This window comes from Neoarius graeffei, chromosome 21, assembly GCF_027579695.1.
Source record: "Neoarius graeffei isolate fNeoGra1 chromosome 21, fNeoGra1.pri, whole genome shotgun sequence".
NCBI lineage: Eukaryota > Metazoa > Chordata > Actinopteri > Siluriformes > Ariidae > Neoarius > Neoarius graeffei.
The window spans coordinates 62,385,141-62,405,885 of NC_083589.1; the positions used below are offsets into that span (position 1 = coordinate 62,385,141).

The 20,745-nt window shown below is 40.1% G+C and overlaps 2 protein-coding genes across 3 annotated transcripts in view; one reads left to right on the forward strand and one right to left on the reverse strand.

Annotated features, from left to right (window-relative positions):
• parpbp (PARP1 binding protein) overlaps positions 1-15,881 on the forward strand; it is a 33,023-nt gene extending 17,142 nt beyond the window's left edge. For both annotated transcript variants that reach the window (XM_060903462.1, XM_060903463.1), the window contains exons 7-11: positions 3,453-3,630; positions 4,094-4,275; positions 8,078-8,159; positions 14,605-14,803; positions 15,254-15,881. In XM_060903462.1, coding sequence (XP_060759445.1) covers positions 3,453-3,630; positions 4,094-4,275; positions 8,078-8,159; positions 14,605-14,803; positions 15,254-15,576 — 964 coding nt within the window. In that variant the 3' untranslated portion in view covers positions 15,577-15,881. The remainder of the gene's footprint in view (positions 1-3,452; positions 3,631-4,093; positions 4,276-8,077; positions 8,160-14,604; positions 14,804-15,253) is intronic.
• Positions 15,882-15,977: 96 nt separating this feature from the next.
• Positions 15,978-19,758, reverse strand: pmch (pro-melanin-concentrating hormone). Its single transcript, XM_060903542.1, has 3 exons — positions 19,510-19,758; positions 16,972-17,143; positions 15,978-16,027 (listed from the first exon to the last, which is right to left on the reverse strand). Exons 1-3 carry the CDS (start codon positions 19,756-19,758, stop codon positions 15,978-15,980), a joined length of 471 nt encoding a protein of 156 aa, XP_060759525.1.
• Positions 19,759-20,745: the final 987 nt, after the last annotated feature.

Consider the following 20,745-nt stretch of genomic DNA (forward strand, 5'->3'; position numbering starts at 1 on the left):
AGGTAATAATGAAAGCTAGCAATATCAAACTGATGTTTTGACGTCACTGACATCATCAGAGTAAAATAAAGCGTTATTTACTCTGATGTCTGTGACATCAAAACATCAGTTTGATATTGCTAGCTTTCATTATTAAATGTATAACAAAAGTTGTCTTAATTAAGGTGTACAGGTGTTTCTGTTAAAGTAAATCTATCTACAGGAGTCTTTTAAGTGATTTTTAAAACATTTTTTAAAATGCTTTACAGAAGTAAGACTAAATCTTACAGGGATTTCTTTACAGGGTTCTTTTTCTAATTGGGACAGGACTTTTTTTTTTTTTCTTGTTAGCATAGTCTGTATTGAACAGCGATATAGATCTTGGGAATGTGCATATGAAGGCAAGATCATGTAGTTACAGCAAATCAGAAATAATTTTGTACAATTATACTTTTCAGTGTGTATTGTCCTATGACCTGGTTTCAACCCAGATTCAGATCAAGGAAGAGTTCAAGAGCTTGCAGAAATGTTTTCATCTCTCTCTCTCTCTCTCTCTCTCACACACACACACACACACACACACACACACACACACACACACACACACACACACACACACTCTCTCTCTCTCTCTCTCTCTCTCTGTCCTCAGCACCCTGTAGTTGTGTGAGAGGATTATTCAGCATTGATGCACAGCAGCACATTTCCTGTTCTGAGGAATAGACTCGGATCCGAGGGGCGTGCTGTACATGTAGGCAATCAGCTCTACACGCAGAGAGGCTGTAAAGCTGATCAAGACCAGGCTGTTTTCTGGAATCGGTATTGTTCAGCTTTGAACACACTGTCATGAAGAACAGAAGTGAAAAGAAAGCAGTTGTTGGAAGAAAACCTGCAACTGATAACACTCATGTGGGTTTTTTTGTTTTTTTCAGAAGGATGAGAAGCAGAATCAGCTTTTGAATTGGAGAATGATTATGAAAAGAGTTTGAATTTGTAGCAACTGTATTTTCTCATTTCTTTTAGAAATTGGCACTATAGACACCTAGCACTATGTAAATACCCATGGATTGATCAGGCAGCCAATTTAATTAGAAAAGTCCACTCTTCCTCCCAGAAGCAATTTTCATTTCCATTGAGGAAAGCTTAACACCATTAATTATTGCCAAGCAAACCGAAAAAGAGCAAAACTTCTGCGTAATATTTTGAACTTGGATCATGAATCATTTGTGTGTGGATTTCATTCCTGGTCAGGGTCCCTATGTAAAAATACTGTAATTTAAAAGGGAAGTTCTTTTGAGAACAAGGTCTGTTCAAACGAAGTAGTTTCTTTGGCTGTGGAACATTGGAATCGTTTGAAGCACAATCAGTCTCCTTCAGGGTGCCAATAATTTCACAAATGCCTATTTTATTATGTTTATTATTCGTCATAATCACAGAATGTTCTAGCACAGTGTGTTTGACCTTGTCCTGTTCACCTTCTCCGATGTAATCAGCTGACACGTGCGTCCAAACCGTATGCCGTGGAAGCCATGACCTCACCTGACATTAACTCTGTAAATAAAGCCTTTGATTTCCTCGACAGGGCTTTTATTTAATCTGATCATTATGCAAAGTCCATCTTGCCTTTACCTTATCCAAATCCACCTGCGGTATTTATCTGCAAATCTCTTTTTCCTTCTAACCCCGATGACACCCCCAACACACACACACACACAACCAAACTCCATGCACCCTCTTTAATGATGTCATGAGTAACGATATGGCTTGAATTGCTCGAGCATGTTTATCTGTAGAATATCAAAGCCTATTCTACTAAAAAGCAAAAGGCAATTCCGTGGTTTGATCGCTGATTAGACGTCATACTTTGAAATATTCTCCTGATTGTGCTTACTTCAAAACAACCTGCCACAGGATGCTTTCCCAAATGTGACTGATCTCGCAATGGCTTCATGAGTGCATCAGTGTGCTGAGAAGCAAGTGCCTTGAACCTGCAGTCTCCTTTCACAGCTTCTCCCAGAAGATAGTATGATTTGTCTCGAGCCAAAAGGGTTCTTTCATCAGCCTGTGACCCTCCTCGCTTTTCCCCGCTGCACCTCATGGAGTACTGTATTACCACACACAAACAGCCCTTCTTGCTGGATCAGGGCCTCTCGTACGTCCAACATCTGTTTTCCCAGATGATTCTGTTACTGTAATTCCCTCGCACAAAAGCTGGGTCAGGGATTCAGGCCGGCTCGTTTCCCAGATTCTCCCCAATGTTTACATTTGCTAATACGTCCACACAGGCATGTATGCCGCCCTGCTATATCACTTGCTCTCATGCTAACCTCTCGTAGTAGACTGGGCGTCGGTTTCCTTTTCTTCCTTTTTTCCCACATCACCTGTTTTCATACTTGTGTCAACAGGTTCAGAGCTTCTTTCTCCCTTCTTTTTGAAAAAGTCCTTTCTATTCTGTTGTGCTGCTGGAGTCAGGACAGCGTCCAGCACTAGGCCAGCTCTCCTAAAGAGCAGCACTGTCGCATCTTTGCAAAACTTTGATTTTTGTTTCCAGCCGCGTAGTAGAACTTCTCCAGAACCATCAGATTGAGTGAGTGTAACCTCAAGTTTCTGGGTTTCCTCTGGGTTCTTCAGGTTCTTCCCAACTCTTAAACATGCCAATGGGTGGACTGGCTATGCTGAATTACCCCAGGTGTGAATGATTGATTGATTGGATGTGCGTGGTGCCCTGGGTATATCCAGGTCATGGCCAGTGTTCCCAGGACAGGTGCCAAATCCAATGTAACCCTGAGTGAGATGAGTCTCTCTGAGGAAGAATGAATGACTGGACCAGTTTTGTGTTGATATGATTGTATGTTTGGGGCTATAGGTTCACTTCAGGACTGGGACCCTGCAGGTCCCAACAGATCCCAACTCTTGCAGATGGGAGCAAGAGTTCCGATATTAAGCTTATAGGACAAAGAAAGGGGACAATTTTTAACGTGTGGTGCTGCATGACATCATTAATGCTTTTGCTCATTCATCATTAGTGATTGTGAGCCTACCAAGGATAAAGCTCTTTTTTTTATTATTAAATAAATAATTATTAATGCATTCATTTTCTGGAAAAAAAAGTGGGATTGGTCAAACTTTTTTTGTAAGGTTGGGCAGGATTGATCAAACTTTCTGTGGGAGTGGGTGGGATTGGTCAAGAGTGTCTGCAGAAACTGGTGGGATTGGTCATTCAGGAGCAGGCGGGATTGGTCAGAATTCTTTTTTTTTTTTTTTTTTGGCTTTTTAAAATCCAACACATTTCTTTATTTGGGCCATTACCTTTATGGAAATTCTTTCTGGAGTGTTAATAACTTTTGCCAATTTTTTGAGAGAAAATAATATGATCGTTTCTCCAGCTGTTTAGTTGAAATTGGGATTGTGTGGTTTTGTTTTTAATTCAGACAGTATTTGAATGGTTGGTTGTTTTTCCATTTCCTTTGTAGTGTTGCTGGAGGCAGGGTGGTGTCCAGCATTCGAGTGGTTCTCCTGAAGGGTCTCAACAGCACTGATCCGGTGTACGCTACTGTAGAAGACACAGTGAAGACGCTCAAGGAAAGGATTGAACAAATCCACATCTGTCAGAAGGAACCTGCTTGTGGCACAGGGATCAGTCCAGCCAGGGTAGAGCTGATTTACTCCATGCTTGTATATTTCGGCTACTTGAGTGTAAAAGTTTGTGCACCCTTAAGACAAAATGGACCTCATCAACCTTCAGAGTATTGGGTTTCATGGATGTCCCCCCCCCAAAAAAAAAAAATCCATATTCTGATTTCAGTTACATCTTCTTTTCTCGAATATCCTGTATTACCACCACCTTTACAGCAGCCTCCAGCTTCTTTGGAGCCTCTTCCATCTTCTTTAAATCAGGAGTCTGAGATTGTTGTTCTGTTTTATTTCAGTTAAATCCTAGTTGTTGTTTTTTTTTTTCTTGGAATTATCAATTTTTTAAAAAAAGAGTATATTTTTCATTCATCTCCCTAGATGACCATGACGAGGGGGTGTAAATTTTAGCACATGATCATATATTCAGTATGGCTGTACCATTTTTCATGTCGATAACTCCCATCATCTGATCCCATTACAGCCCAGAACGTACGCCATCAATCACGCCACTGCCTATGCAGGCAGAGAGACTGTTAAAGTCCTGATCACGGTCTTGGATGAAGAAGCTCTGGCGCCGCCCTTCAGGAACAAAGTGCAACTGCTCACTGATGATCAGACCGTTCTGAATGAAGCTGAGCCTGTGTGTCTCCTGTTGCTCTACAAGTACGTTCTGCTGACTGACTAATACATAACGCTGAGCACTTCTTTACTTGTATACACACTTTCATGTAGTTAATGTATATTCATATAATAACATTCTAAATAAACGCACTGCTTTAGGCCAACAGAGGGTGAAATATTTCTAAGTTTAAAAATGGATTGACTGATTAATAAACTCAAACCAGCTACGGTATGATATGGGATTGTCTCTTAGCCTAAAAAAAGTATTCCATTATATAGAGTACCAGTCCAAAGTTTGTATACCCCTACTCATTCGTAGGTTTTTCTGTATTTTTATATTGTAGAATGATACTGAAGATATTGAAACTATGGAATAATGTGGTAAACAAAAAAATTTAAACAAAATGTTTGATATTTTAGATTCGTCACTGTATTCAGCATTTCCCTTGATGCTTTACACACTATTAGCATTATCTTAACCAGCTTCATGAAATGGTCACCTGGAATACTTTTCAATTAACAGGTGTGTCTCATCAAAAGGTAACTGGCGGATGAGTTTATTCTTAATGTGTTTGAAATAATCAAATGGTAAATAATAAAAATACAAATAATAAAATGGCCCTATTCAACACCACAACTGTAATAATCCATACAGTATTACGTCAAGAACTGAACAACTACAGTGGTGCTTGAAAGTTTGTGAACCCTTTAGAATTTTCTATATTTCTGCATAAATATGACCTAAAACATCATCAGATTTTCACACAAGTCCTAAAAGTAGATAAAGAGAACCCAGTTAAACAAATGAGACAAAAATATTACACTTGGTCATTTATTTATTGAGGAAAATTATCCAATATTACATATCAGAGAGTGGTAAAAGTATGTGAACCTTTGTTTTCAGTATCTGGTGTGACCCCCTTGTGCAGCAATAACTGCAACTAAACGTTTGCGGTAACTGTTGATCAGTCCTGCACACCGGCTTGGAGGAATTTTAGCCCGTTCCTCCGTACAGAACAGCTTCAACTCTGGGATGTTGGTGGGTTTCCTCACATGAACTGCTCGCTTCAGGTCCTTCCACAACATTTCCATTGGATTAAGGTCAGGACTTTGACTTGGCCATTCCAAAACATTAACTTTATTCTTCTTTAACCATTCTTTGGTAGAACGACTTGTGTGCTTAGGGTCGTTGCCTTGCTGCATGACCCACCTTCTCTTGAGATTCAGTTCATGGGCAGATGTCCTGACATTTTCTTTTAGAATTCGCTGGTATAATTCAGAATTCATTGTTCCATCAATGATGGCAAGCCGTTTTGGCCCAGATGCAGCAAAACAGGCCCAAACCATGATACTACCACCACCATGTTTCACAGATGGGATAAGGTTCTTTTGCTGGAATGCAGTGTTTTCCTTTCTCCAAACATAACGCTTCTCATTGAAACCAAAAAGTTCTATTTTGGTCTCATCCGTCCACAAAACATTTTTCCAATAGCCTTCTGGCTTGTCCACGTGATCTTTAGCAAACTGCAGACGAGCAGTAATGTTTTTTTTTGGAGAGCAGTGGCTTTCTCCTTGCAACCCTGCCATGCACACCATTGTTGTTCAGTGTTCTCCTGATGGTGGACTCATGAACATTAACATTAGCCAATGTGAGAGAGGCCTTCAGTTGCTTAGAAGTTACCCTGGGGTCCTTTGTGAGCTCGCCGACTATTACACGCCTTGCTCTTGGAGTGATCTTTGTTGGTCGACCACTCCTGGGGAGGGTAACAATGGTCTTGAATTTCCTCCATTTGTACACAATCTGTCTGACTGTGGATTGGTGGAGTCCAAACTCTTTAGAGATGGTTTTGTAACCTTTTCCAGCCTGATGAGCATCAACAACGCTTTTTCTGAAGTCCTCCGAAATCTCCTTTGTTTGTGCCATGATACACTTCCACAAACATGTGTTGTGAAGATCAGACTTTGATAGATCCCTGTTCTTTAAATAAAACAGGGTGCCCACTCACTCCTGATTGTCGTCCCATTGATTGAAAACACCTGACTCTAATTTCACCTTCAAATTAACTGATAATCCTAGAGGTTCACATACTTTTGCCACTCACAGATATGTAATATTGGATCATTTTCCTCAATAAATAAATGACCAAGTATAATATTTTTGGATCATTTGTACAACTGGGTTCTCTTTATCTACTTTTAGGACTTGTGTGAAAAATATGACCTAAAACATCATCAGATTATGCAGAAATTTAGAAAATTCTAAAGGGTTCACAAACTTTCAAGCACTACTGTATGTAAAGAGAAATGACATCCATCATTACTTTAAGACATGAAGTGACTTAATTCATAAAAATAAAGAAAAAAACATTTGAATTAGATGCGTATCTGAGTCTGAAGGTGCTATAATGTGTATTTAAGTTATTCCCCAAATCGAATCGTACATGAGCTGATGGCGCTATAATCCATGTACGATGAGATTGAGTGGAATAACTGTTTTATTCTATCCACATTCACTGGATTTTGAGAAACAGAGAATTTTTATTTCTATTTTTTTTTGCAAATTTGACAAAGCTTTATACAAAACGTCTGACAATCATTTCTACTTGGAATGTAAACAAACCGGAGAAATGACAGGAGCAATTTGTGAAAAATGTGATAATTCTTGAAAAATAAAAAATGTTCTTACCATCAAATACTTCTTCTATTCCTTTTTTTTTTCGTGTGTGTGTGTGTTTGTTTGGGGGTTTTGTTTTTGAGTAGAGTTTTTATTTCATCCTCGGTTGGTTCAGCAACACGCTCCACCATTTTTTTTTTCTCTACTCACGGTATATGAGCTGATATCCTAGTAGTAGAGTAGCCAATCAGAGCGCGCGATTGCTCATATCCAGTGAATGTGGAGAGAATAATAAATATTTGTGTATATATCTCCACACAATCTTCTCCTTATCAGATTTCTTAGCAATCAAACAAGCACAACCTTGTGTTCTGTGCAACTGGTGTCTCGTTTTAGGTGACTTTTGTAGATGAGCGTTAAGGGTTTGTTTATTTATTTATTTATTTAAATCTTTTATACACTGGTTCATGTATTTGTCTTTGTTTACTAGCTACCTAAATCTATAATTCCATTCAATCCAGCTTTAAAAAGGACAAAATATTGACAGAAACTACCACTATATATGAATGAGGAGATAAAACACGGGTAAAAAAAAAAAGTATTAGAGGAGCAGTGTTCTCTGAAACACTCCTCTGTAATGAGGACCTAATGAAGCATCTGAGTGTTTATACTCAGACCCTAGACGTGCAGCTGCTTCCTGTTTGGGGGCGTGGACAGTTGACAGGTTGCCACCCACTGCTGCCTTATTGAGGCAAATCAATATTTTGTCATGAATTTGTTCTGAGCAACAAGTTTTCAACCTGTAGAGGGAGCTTGAGTAAGGCTTTGACAGATGTCTGTAATACAGAACAATGCATTTTTGTTGAACAAATCACTTTTTGTCTTATTAACAAATACACCAAACATTTTGTATGAATGTGTTTCCAGGTCAAAACGATCATTTTTGATTGCCTGACCTTTTTAATGAAAGGTTTTCCCCCCTCAATCTTAAATCTCAGCTTTAAAATATGTGCCAGTTGTAAAATGAGGTTATCCAGGCATTTAGAAATAAATATTGCTCATTTAAAAGGCAAGCAGATGCATAGTAAAGTTCTGCTAAGTCATAACATGTGATGCATCTTGTTTATATCTGCTTATGTTAAAAGTGAGAAGCATGGAAACTTGGGAACTGGTTGTACAACAATATAATCATCATCTCACTTCTGCTTTCTTTCATCTGGATGCCTGCAGATCTCCAGAAGTTCCCACGGGACTCTCTCCAAAGCCCCTGCGCAGTCGCATCCAGAGCCAGCAAGGCCATGTGAAATCTAAGGTAAAGAATCGTCAGGTCTACACCGGGGACGTTCACATCAGCAGTGTTTTGTGTGTTCTCCCTCTCTATACTGTGTTGCCATGTGTTTTGGGTTGCAGAGGTTTAAACTGTTAAACTTGATCCAAAGGACAGAGCTGTAGCACTGCAGAAATGCCACATGCTCTGGAGATTTGGAGACAAGAAGAGAAAATAAATGTGGTAGACTTTAATTTAAATACCACAGTGGCTTACAATTTTCACTTGGGTCCTTAATGATTTAGTGTGCTGAAGGTAGGAGTACTAGGGCACGGGGTAATTAAAAATAATCAGCTATGGGTTTTTTGTTTAGCTCATCTCATCATAGGCCAGGCCAGACGAGGTTATGCGATCACGCATCGTCCATCCACAATTTACAAAAATCGCTACTCCTACAGGATTGATCGGATTTCGATCAAACTCGCATAGTGTTCCCCAGGTGGGTGTGCATAAAAGTTGTCAGGACGATGGCGCCACCTTTTTCATATTTACGATTTTATGAGTGTCTGAAATTTTGGGGTGACTAATCGCATTAAACGCTACTCTCCGTAAACTGCTGGGACATTTTCACTGAACCTCACCCAGAAGACTCTAAAGACATATTCCAATGAGAATTGTTCACCAGGTGGCACCACCTACCATGGATGAGGCTACAAATGGGTCATGTGCAATTTCATGAAAATCGCTCCTCCTCCTACAGGAGTGATCGGATTTTGATCAAACTCCTGTGGAATGTTCCCCAGGTGGGTGTGCATAAGAGTTGTCCAGACGGTGGCGCCACCTGTCATATTTAACATTTTATGGCTGTTTGAACTTTTTGGGTAACTCGTCACACCAAACACTACTGTTCATAAACTGCTGGGACGTTTTCACTGAACCTCGCCCAGAAGACTCTAAAGACATATTCCAGCAAGAATTGTTCACCAGGTGGTGCCACCTGCCGTGGATGAGGCTACACAGGGGTCACGTGCAGTTTCACAAAAATCGCTACTCCTCCTACAGGATTGATTGGATTTCAAACTCATGCGCACACAACAGCAGTGGCTGGTATGAGCGACAGCCTCATTGAGGTGGCCTTTTTTTATTTTTCTCTCCTCCTCTCCTTCTAAAAGACAGCATGACACAGAGTGCTTTATTCCTTACTTTACTTTATTTAATATAAAGGTAGTGCTGGACAGTATACCAGTCCATCCAGTATGCTGGTTTGAATTTCCTGTACATTATGAATTTTTCAAATCCCGCCATCCTGTAGCATAGCCGAAACAGCTGTAACGCTTCAGTAGACAGCAAATTTATATAATACTGTTCGCTGCTAGAAGCACTACAGAGCGCTCGGCAGAGTGCCGGTACGATTCTCAGCGCCTTGTGGATTTTGCATTTACAGCCCACACAATATCCCAGTTGCACTTTTGTTTTTGTCTTTCATGTACACGTGCACTAATTCCTGCACTTGCATCCATCTTATTTACCCCACAATCCTCGTCTGTGATCGAATACTTCACCACTATAATGTATGCAAATGCCATAATTAGACTTTTAGAAAAATCAGGCAAACAAATCCAACATGTGAAGCAAGAGCATGGTCAAACAGGCAGAGTTCAGGCGATCAGCAGACAGTGGCAGAGACAAAACTATGGACGAAAACTAGGAATCCAAAAACTAGACAAGAGGCACGGTGTGTATACTTTGCCAAGGTAGACTGGAGAACACCAGGTATAAATGGACAAACTAACTGGGTTTCAACAGAAAGGGGTAAATGTGATGACAAACCAATAGCAAGACATTGGAGGCAACTAGACGTAAACAAACACAAGCACACGTATACATGAAAACAAGCAAAGAGCAACGCAGGAGTGCGTGCTGTCGCGCAGACTCCACAAGGCAAGCTGAGAATCGCAGCATGCGCCACTTGGATTGAGGGCGGAGTTGTGCCATAGAATATTTCAAGAAATATCTCTTCTACTTTATTAATTGATAAAGCGTATTTAAAAGCATCACATCAATATAAATAAAGCATATATACACTACCGTTCAAGAGGCACTATCGTATAGAGGCCCATTTCCAGCAACTCTCACTCCAGTGTTCTAATGGTACAATGTGTTTGCTCATTGCCTCAGAAGGCTAATGGATGATTAGAAAACCCTTGTACAATCATGTTAGCACAGCTGAAAACAGTTGAGCTCTTTAGAGAAGCTATAAAACTGACCTTCCTTTGAGCAGATTGAGTTTCTGGAGCATCACATTTGTGGGGTCGATTAAATGCTCAAAATGGCCAGAAAAATGTCTCGACTATATTTTCTATTCATTTTACAACTTATGGTGGTAAATAAAAGTGTGACTTTTCATGGAAAACACAAAATTGTCTGGTTGACCCCAAACTTTTGAACGGTAGTGTGTGTGTGTGTGTGTGTGTATGTATATATATATATGTATATATATATGTGTATATATGTGTATATATATATATATATATATATATATATATATATATATATATATATATATATATATATATGCGCAAGTAATATAAAATGTATAAAATAAATTAAAATGCAAGGCTATAAATAATATATATCTAATTTAAATTTTCCTAAAACCACCTTCTATTTTCAATGAGGTGATCACATAAAGCGGCCTTAACTTTTGTGTTATCCTCTATATTAACAATATCTCCTGGAAGCCTATTCCACTGATTAATCGCCCAAGGAAAGAAACTATTTGCATGCTGATTACAATTTGAATGTGGCCGTAAAAAAAATCAGTTTCCACCCCTTGAAATACGAGGTAGAGGAGTAAGATACAAGTCTCTCTCGAGATCAATAGTCCGATAACCAGTCGAGAGAGAACTCTTCTACCTTCAAGGGATGGCCACTCCAATTTGTTGAGCATATCAGTTACTACCTCTGGTTCCCTCGAATAATTATTAAAACACAATCTAACTGCGGTACATTGAATCATATCAAGATGATGTATGTCTTTTTGAAGATGGGGATACCAGGCAGAATTTGCATATTCTATTTTAGGTCTTATTAAACTACAATAAAGTTTAGATTTACAGGTTGCAGAGACATTTCTAAAATTCCTTCTGATGACACCGAGGGTTTGTTTAGCACTAGATGTAATGTGTGCAACATGCTCTGACCATTTTAGATTTTCAGAAAGTATAACACCTAAGTAAGAGTAATGATGAACTCTATCTAAGCTATGATTATTGAGGACATGTATTGTATCTGGAATAGTTTTCTTGGTGGAAAAACATAGTATGACAATTGTCAACACTGACATTTTGCCAATCTTTTTCCCACTTGCTTAAAGCATCTAGAGCTTTCTGTAGATGCTGGCAATCAGTCAGATTATTTATGGTACGATATAAAAAACAGTCATCAGCAAACAAATTTATTGTTGATGTAATACACGAAGGCAAGTCATTAATGTAAATCAAGAACAGTAATGGTCCTAGGACTGTACCTTGAGGGACTCCTGATGTTACAGAGCACGGATTTGATAAAATACCCTCCAAGGCTACCCTCTGTGTTCTCTTAGTGAGAAACGCTTTGATCCAGGACAAAAGGCTGCCTTGAATTCCATAATGGCTTAACTTTTTATAAAGTAATCTCTGATGGGGTACTCTATCAAAAGCTTTAGAAAAATCTAATATAAAAGCCTCCCAATTTTCATTCATTCATAAAAGACACTGTACTTATAGATTTGTTAAACGATGTGTAACGTAGTTACAAGTTAGTTCCCATTCTTTCTTGTATTATAGCAGCTATAAACTGTCTTCCCATCAGGCTTTTTTTTCCTTCTCTCTTTCTCTTAAAAGATAAGACCAAAAAAAGCACACTGCGAAACATAACATCCTCAAATTACAGCTTTACCTCTGACGCTTACGAAGCACTGACACTGGAGACTCCTTCCATAAATATTAAATAAACATCTCCTTACAGAAAACTTTACCATTGTAATGAATGTGGGGTTTGTTTTTAATCAAATAACACTTTTTTTTTTCTTTCTCTTATCTACATATTGGGTAAATGAGTTGTGACTATAGGAACAATAACCTATTAGAATGAGCACATTAAAGGCAGGATAAGTAATTTTTAGAGAAACCAGCAACTGAAAAACCCCACCTTCAGCCCTCCCTGCAAAGCCACTCAAAAGCATTTGATTTATTCATTGCTTTCAGGATGTAAAGGGAATATCAAGAAATGTAACCGAAATGCTTCTGTGATAAATTGCATACCCTACCTTTTAATACAAACCTGTGATTTTCACCTGCACTCTCGTCAGCGGTGCCGTTATAGGAAGTTCTGTCCTCCATGAGTCTCAGGTGACTTTACTGATTTCTTCATGCCATGCAGAGCTATTTTTCTAACCAAAGAATGAACGAGATTTACAAGGATGTTTCTCAGCCACCAATCCAAAAGCATCAGTTTTCTTTTTTTCAGACTGACAGTGTGAAAGCACACTAAGGCTCATGGTTCAGTGTATTAAAGACTTGAGGTACTAAATGCCCAAAGTTTTTACTATTTGCTTATAAAGTTATTGAAATAAAATGTATTTAACAAAATGCAAGCTGAATAAAATGACCAGATATGGGCATCACAAGACTTTGAAAAGACTTGATGTATTTATAAAATGTACACTTTCCTGTCTTTTTTTTTTAATATATATATAAATACTTTAGGAACAGGCATTTCAATGTAGAGATGAACTGCTTTGGGTTCTCCTCAAGCATGTATGCAAAACACATTTTGAAACATGGCGTTGTTATCTGATTGGGCTAGCAGATGTCACTTTAGCTGCCTCCACTCTGGCTGACTTCCTGTGAGTGAGCAGTAATGGTCCCTGGGTAGCTCGCTGCTTCCTGAACTCGGCGGGCGGAAGCTTTTCCGCATCAATTTCACTTTGAAGATATCGTATCACTCCCGTAACCTGACTAACAAGGAGGAAACTTGAAAGGTTATTGCTTCCTGTTGTCTGCAGAATGACTTTATCCTGCTGCACCATCATGGTTTGTATCCAGGCTGATGTCAGTTAGTGCAGTGAGAGCAAAGCACAGCTCTCTGCACAGCTTTGGATCTAAAGCCTGGGGATTTTAATGGATAAAACATTAAAGATAAGGATTTCTGCTGTGTGAATGAACAGGTCACTTATGCATCTTTTTATATATTTTTATAATACAGTATAAAAGCAAAAAAATCAACCCTGGACCTTCAGCTTCAAGGTTCTGGTGAAATAACATGTTTGCTATGATATCTGGACTGGCATTAAAGAGGTGCACGCTTTTTTTAAATGTGTGTTTTGAGCCATAAACTAACTATGACTGTAATGTGATGAAACACCACACCAATGCTGGTGTTAATGTTAACAAAATGACCATTTTTATAAAAAAAAAAAATCTGCATTTTATGGGATGAAAATTGGTTCGGTATGCAATCTAGAGGTTTAAATCCTCCTGAACCTGGCCAGGTTGATGCTGATGTAGAGCCGACCATTTGGGACTTTGGTTATTTAAAAAAAAAAGTTAACACCCTCTAATCCGAGGTGGGCGGTTCACTTTTCCCAGTCCCCACCCTTCTGTGAAACCACACTCGTTTACAAATATGCTGATCAAGACTCGCAGGAGTTTACGCTATTTCCCCAACCCTGCCCCCTCCTCAGCCCTTCCCACACTTTTTTTAGCATTTTTTCAAAATTATGGAGTAGGTGGAGCTAGGTTCAGAGCTGGGGGAGGAGTTACGCTTTTAATGCTGCTTTCAACTAAAGCTTGTAACTCAATTTCCAACGTTTGACTGGGGGGGAGAGACCGAGAAAATGTTCCCTCAACTTGAAATTCCTATGTGGAAAGTTGGGTTCACCCCATGACGACATATCAACATGCCTGCTCACACAGTAATCATTTAAATAAAGCAGCACTTCTCTGCTTTTTAACAGATTGCTGTCTTGAGAAGACGAATACATCATGAATGTTGGTTATCAGTCATATCATTGGGAGTTAAAGTCTGCATGTGATCTTTATAAATCTACATTTTTATCCTGAGTGTTCAACGTGCGCTCTATTAGCATGCGTTAAGGGAAACCTGGTGTTCTGTTCCCAGTCTCGTTTTTTTTTTAAACACTTTGAAAAATTCTTTGATCTATCCCTTTCCAAGCCTTACTTTCCCAGTCCCACCAAGCTTTGCTTTATATATATCTTTTTTTTCCCTGATTACTTTATTGAGGGTCGTTGGCTCAGAAGACTCTGCAATCCTGCTAATCCCAAGCAGGCGTGGATCAAACAGGCACAACAGTGTTGGATCAGCATTTCTCCAAGGCCTTCGAGATTTCAAAAGCAGCCTGTTCTCTGACTTGGCCTCAATATCTCCATCTCATCTCATCTCCCAGCTGTCTGATCTCAGTGCCCTGTTTTTTATCTTTGTTCTTCAGGTAAGGGAGCGGGGCATCCGTTCGCAGTTTGCCTGCACGTACACGGACGATGGTCTGCCTCTAAATCGTGTGCTGGACTTTCCCAGCACAAGTCAGCTTCCAACCTGCATTCATCCTGCTCCTAAATGGACGGTCTCCTCAGCTGTTAATACGCCCCCTGAGGATGAGTCTGACCCTGCAGACAAATGCGAAAAACAAGGTACTCTCTCTTCAGTCCTTTTTGTGTAGTTCATAACTTTCACACATGGTTTATGGGGGTCTGAGACACAAACGCACACAGACAGGAGTGTTCCAGGTGCCTCTGACGCCACACCGTCGGCATCCTGCCCAGGTTCACCTCCTGGGTGAGTCAAGGCCTCAATCTCTGCTTAATTCCTGCTTGGGGACTGGTACTTAAGATCAACCTTTTAAATGATTCCCCATTCCATAAAACTTGGCTGGTCTCGCTTCTGTTGTAAAAAACTTAGACACGCTCTGTGTGAGAACTCGACTGCACTACATGACAAATGTCCAGCTTCAGCTCTGTAAAATAAACATACTGCCTGTTAAACTGCATGGCTAACGTCAGCAATTTCATAATCCCCCTCCTCCCTGCTCTTTTCACCCTTTTCCTCTTTTTCCCCCTCTTTTATTTACGCATGTTCTTCAGTTGAGGTGAATCAACAGACGGCAGTTCAGGCATACCGTGGCTCAGGGACCAAACCAGCCCTCAAGCAACGCAGCACCAATGGCCCAATGCGAACAGGTGTTTCAAGGAAAGAAGTGGCAGAACTCCAAACCATCACCAAAACTTCCAAGAGGAAGCTGTCAAACAGAGAGTGTGTGGAACAAGGAGGTGATGAGAACCAGCCACCCCAGAAAAGACCTCCTGCCAAAGCCTGTAGCTCAGGGCCAGGGAAGAAGAGTGTCAATAAGGCTAGAAAGAAGCTCATTGCAGGTCAGGGCAGGCTGACGAGCTTTTTCCGGCTATGATTTAAAACTTCTATGGGACGCTTCATCGAGACATCTCGCGTCCTCTGTAATCATGTCCTTCATCTAAGCATGTGATGAGGATAAATTAGCACTTTAGGCATGCATGTGAAGATTTACACTATTGCTTTGTAGTTAAACCCTGATGGAGATCTGTTTTCTCAATGAACTGAAAACCTTTACATGCAGTTTTGTAATGTGGGCATCAGTCATTTCACAATAGTCTTGCATTTGGTCTTTTTAGTCAAACAAGTACATTTCTGGTTTTAATAAAGTTTTATTTGACTGCCCACTGGGTGGGTTCCCCCCCTTTCTTGGTTGTGTGAAAATTTTTCGAAGAACATGACGATGACTATGACATCAGGTCCTTGGGTACGTTGTAGCTGTGAAGGTACACTGTATCTTCAAGCCTGCCAGCAGGGTCGGTACACCCTCCCGATCATGCACCGAAGCACTAAATGGAAGCAAAGAACAAGGTTTCATTCAGAAGGACATCACTTAAATTATGGCCGTCATTTGAATAAGGCTAATAATCCTTCTTTTTTTTATGTTATCAGCAATGTTTAAGTAGTACCTCAAAGGTGAAAATGCCTAATTTACCAAGGTGAATCCCCTTAACCATAACCCCCATTCTCTTTCAACTCTGTTATTTGCCAACTCACCCCCACTAGCTAGCTCTCCACTCTTATAACCTCTACCAAACCCTAGCATGTGCTTTCTCTAAGACATACGATACAACAGCATCTTTTCAAACTGCTGCTCAGAGAAAAGAGCCATCTACCCTCTTCTGCTTACCTGAGCTCACAGATGCTCACAACTGGCTAGTGTTTGAGTGGGATTCACAAGTGATCTATATAGTAATGCTTTCCCTCCCACCTAAAGAGCATGGCTGATTGATTACGTTCTCTTGAACTCCTGGCTCACAGATGGCTGCGGGATCATCGGGATTCGAACTCAGTCTACCGATGATTACAGCGACTGCTTTTGTGTTGCGCAACTCAAGAGCCCCATGTGCATCTTTTTCATTTCAGACTGAGGTCGTTTTCACACACAAATGTTTAAGTGCAGCAGACCACCCCAAACCATCATACATTCTGGGAGATTCATGGGTGGGTTTGGCTATTGTAATCTTAATTAAGGAAAGTGAGAAATTTACATTTGGATGGCTGCACAGATTCAGACTCTGGAAAGGATCAGTGTCATGGGAACTGTCAAAACTTTGAAATCCCATCTTTTCCTTCCTTTAAATGACTCAAAATGACAGGAAAGAGACACCCGCTTGATGAAACACATCACCACATGGTGTGTGCAGCCAAGTTGGACGATAAGCCATGTTCTAGTATTGCATTCATCAATGACGCAAAACAAAAAAAAGAGAGAGAGAGCGAGAAGACCTACTCTTATTGTCCGTGTTTCTCTTGGCCATGGGGATGAGATCATCTGCATTGTGCCACTCATCCTTCTGAGTTGCAGCAAGAGCACGGTTGATTCTCCATGGTGATAGCACGGGAAAGGTTCGGCCAAAACCAGAGCTTGCGTCACTCCCAGAAACCCCTTTTGATCCTAAATCCTGAGTGGAACAGATCGTTGACAATTACCAAGAGGCGTCTGTGGGCTGATGACCTTCTCTGCTGACCACCTTACACAAGCAATCTAATTCACAAAACTAAACACAAACCACTGTTTCCTCTTTGGGGATCTCTTGTATGGAAGAAAGCCTAAGCCTTTTTTTCCTACCTACACCTGGAGATGTTTAAAGATAATTTGAATGGAACACACCCAAGAGCTCCTGAAGTGTTCTGATATGTAGTTTTGAGTATGGAACCCCACATGAAAGAATTGGTTCAAATTGCAAGAAAGTTTCCCATGTCTCACTTTTCCCCTTCTTAAGATCATAGTGTATCCGTTTATTTGCAGGCTATAGTTTCCGTCCATGTAGATGTAACTTCTCCTCCCTTCGATTGTTCCTTCGATTACTCTGATAACTGTTTCAACATGATCACTGAGCATTTCCAGAGAGGAAAATCCAGGCCACTACACAGGGCCTGAGAAGTTCAGCCAAATCTATACCCATTGGTGAACATGTCTCATTTTATATCCATAACTACACATGTGTAACTGAAGCTACAGTAAGGTCGTAGCTTCAATAATATTTACTGTTAACATGGTATAAGGAAGTCTGAGACGGCTGACCAAGCTTTAAAAAACAGACCGAGTATTAAGACTGTAAAACAGAATTTTTACAAGATTTAGTTTTGACATATTTAAGTGTCAGAAGAAAGGCACCTTGACCTCAAGTATTTGCTACCATGGTGTTTCACAAACGATGTCAAACTGTATCACTGAAGGCATTTTATGACTTTAATCTCCTGGAAGGTCTGCTAAAACTATTGAGAAGTCTGTTTTTTAGAAAAAAAAATGCTTCCATTTAAGAAAATTTCCCAATAAAACCCCTTCAGAAAGGTAAAAGCTTTAACCATTAAAAAAAAAAAACCCACTGAGGATCCAATTTTTTCCACATGAGTGTACATCCGTCTGTCCATCTTCAGAAAGCCATTTAGACTGGTCAGGGTTACATTAGATACAGATCTTATTCCACTGGCTATGAGGTGGGTTACATCACAGGTCCCCTTGTGCATATGGACACCTCAGACTCATTGACACCTGGGGCAATTTAGAGTAGCTATCTTGCCTAATGGCATGTTTTAGGGAGTTGGGATGAAACCTGAGAACATAGAAGAAACCAAGGTGAATGTGAGGAGAACATGAGGAACTCTGCATAAACAGTAATGCAAGCTCAGGATTGACCCAGGGACATTGGATACTGGAGCTGCAATGTACAACCCAGAGATGTCCACAAGAGCCAGCAACCAGTGGTTTTCTCCACCTACACAGACGGTCTGCACCGGCTACTCGATCCCAGAAAAAAATTAAACCTTGCCTTTCAATGTTCAAGCAATTTATATCGTCTCCCCTGCCCATAATTTGCTGCAAATCCAATTATTTCACCACAAAATTGTCTTCAATTCGGGTCTGGCATGACCGGAAGCGACGCCATATTTGTTGATCGATTCTTGCGCTCTGATTGGCTGAGCCGGACCACGTGACCATGCCATAGCGTATGTAGTTATGTTACAGAGCCAGGCAGCATACTACCGTACGGAGGGAAACTGAGAAAGCCAAGCACACAAACATCTAGAGGGAAATTTCATACATATTTTGCAAGTATTTTACAGGGAAATGGTGAGTAATTTATTAGCTGAGAATGCACCAGAAGGCATGTAAATTTCAAAATTTTCTTGGGGGGCATGCCCCCAGACCCTCTTAACATTAGCCCACCTTTGGAGCGCCGTGGCAATTTCACTGCCACAAATTCCAGAGCCGCCTACTACTTTTTTTTTTTTTTTTTTAGCCGACTACTTCAGATTTTCTGGAAAACCCTGACCACCATTACATGTCCAAATTTCTCAAAAGGAAGCCATGGCCTAATGGTTAGAGAAACAGCTTTGACACCAAAGAGTCACCAGCCGATTCCCTGGACAAGCAGGAATAGCTGGCACCTAACCCTCAACTGTTCCCCAGGCTGCTCTGGGTATGTTGTACATTGCTCGGGATAAGAGTGTCTGCTAAATGTAATGTACCACACTGAAAGCAGATATTACTTTAGTCTACTCAGACATCTCCTAAAACTATTGAGAAGTCTACTTTCTTAAACAAAACCTTCCATTGAGCATCCTCCAGGGACATTTAGTTTGTCCCAGTGTAAAGAAGCCTTAATGGTTCTACCTAATGCCCAACAACAGATTTTTTTTTTTTTTACAGGACAAGTTCCCAATAAAAACCCTTTAGAAACCTAACAGCTTTAACCATCCAACACCCCTTGAGGCAACCCATTTTTCTAACATATTGGACAGTACCTTCAGCAGCAATACTTACTGAAAGGATGAAGATCCTCTTTGTCCCATCTTCATCAGCCAGCCTTCCCTCTATGAGAGGGAACCTAGTGAGAGAGAAATCACCAGGTCCTACTCCATTCAGGGCATCATCATCCATCACAGAACTAAAGCTATCTTGGTTTGCCATATTGTCTTTAATTCTACTTGCAGGCAAAGCTAAGGTTGCAGAATGAACAAACGAGTTGACACAAAATGCAAGTGCAAAAATGAGCAAGGAAGAGTTGGTCATGATGTCAGGAGATTCTTGATTTCCTCGCAGGAACCACACCAGATTTGCTCGAACCTACAAAACCTGTGCTTGCGACCCTGCCATCTTTTATAGCTCTCAAATTGATGAGAAAAGCTGTCCATCATTGTATTTCAAAGGTGATTTTCTAATCTGCCACAGATCGGGACCTCTGAGAGAAGAGCATGCCATTGTGTATACAAGAGATTATATTTTTGAGTGGTTCTCACAGGGTTTGTAAATATTATATGGCTTTGTGAATAGTGGGATTATATTGGTTTCCTTTAAAAAAAAAAAAACTTAATGTACCTTTCCAACCATTTTCTTTTATTCCACGTCTTAGCAAGTTCTCCAGTCTCACAATGTGGGTCAGGGGTCCAGAACCTTTTGGATAAAGTCTTAAGAGAGTCATAGAAAAGGTTGGTAAAGACACATACTGGGAATGAAATGAGATGCAGCACAACAATGTATTGCATTAAACCAGAAAATATTGTGTCCATTATCTGATGTAATATCATCTTGTACTTTTCCAAAGCTGAGGTGAAAACTGAATGACCTCTACATTTATCACAGATTGCACTTTGATACCTCAGTGGAAAGGCTGGAAAGGCACATCATGAACTGTGATACCTTAGGTTCTCAAAAATCATGAAGAAGCTCTAAATATCTAAGCAATGTAGCATCAGTGTTAAAGTAGACTTCTCCTAGACTGGTCTTCAGTTCATCGGAAAGCACAAGGGTTTCGCTTATTAATATCAATGAAGCTATTGCATTTGGAGGAAAAAAGAAATAGGACATGAATAATAGTTATTGAACTCAGCTGAAGTGTTTTTACTTGGAACACTCAGCCTTTATTTTGTGAGTATTTTTGTTGGAGAGAGAAGGCCTCTACTGAAGAACTAAATTGGTCTATGGAGACACTGGTGTTCCAGGAGCAGTATAACCGAGTTTGGAGAACTCTGTTATTCTAACCTCACTTTCTCTATTGCC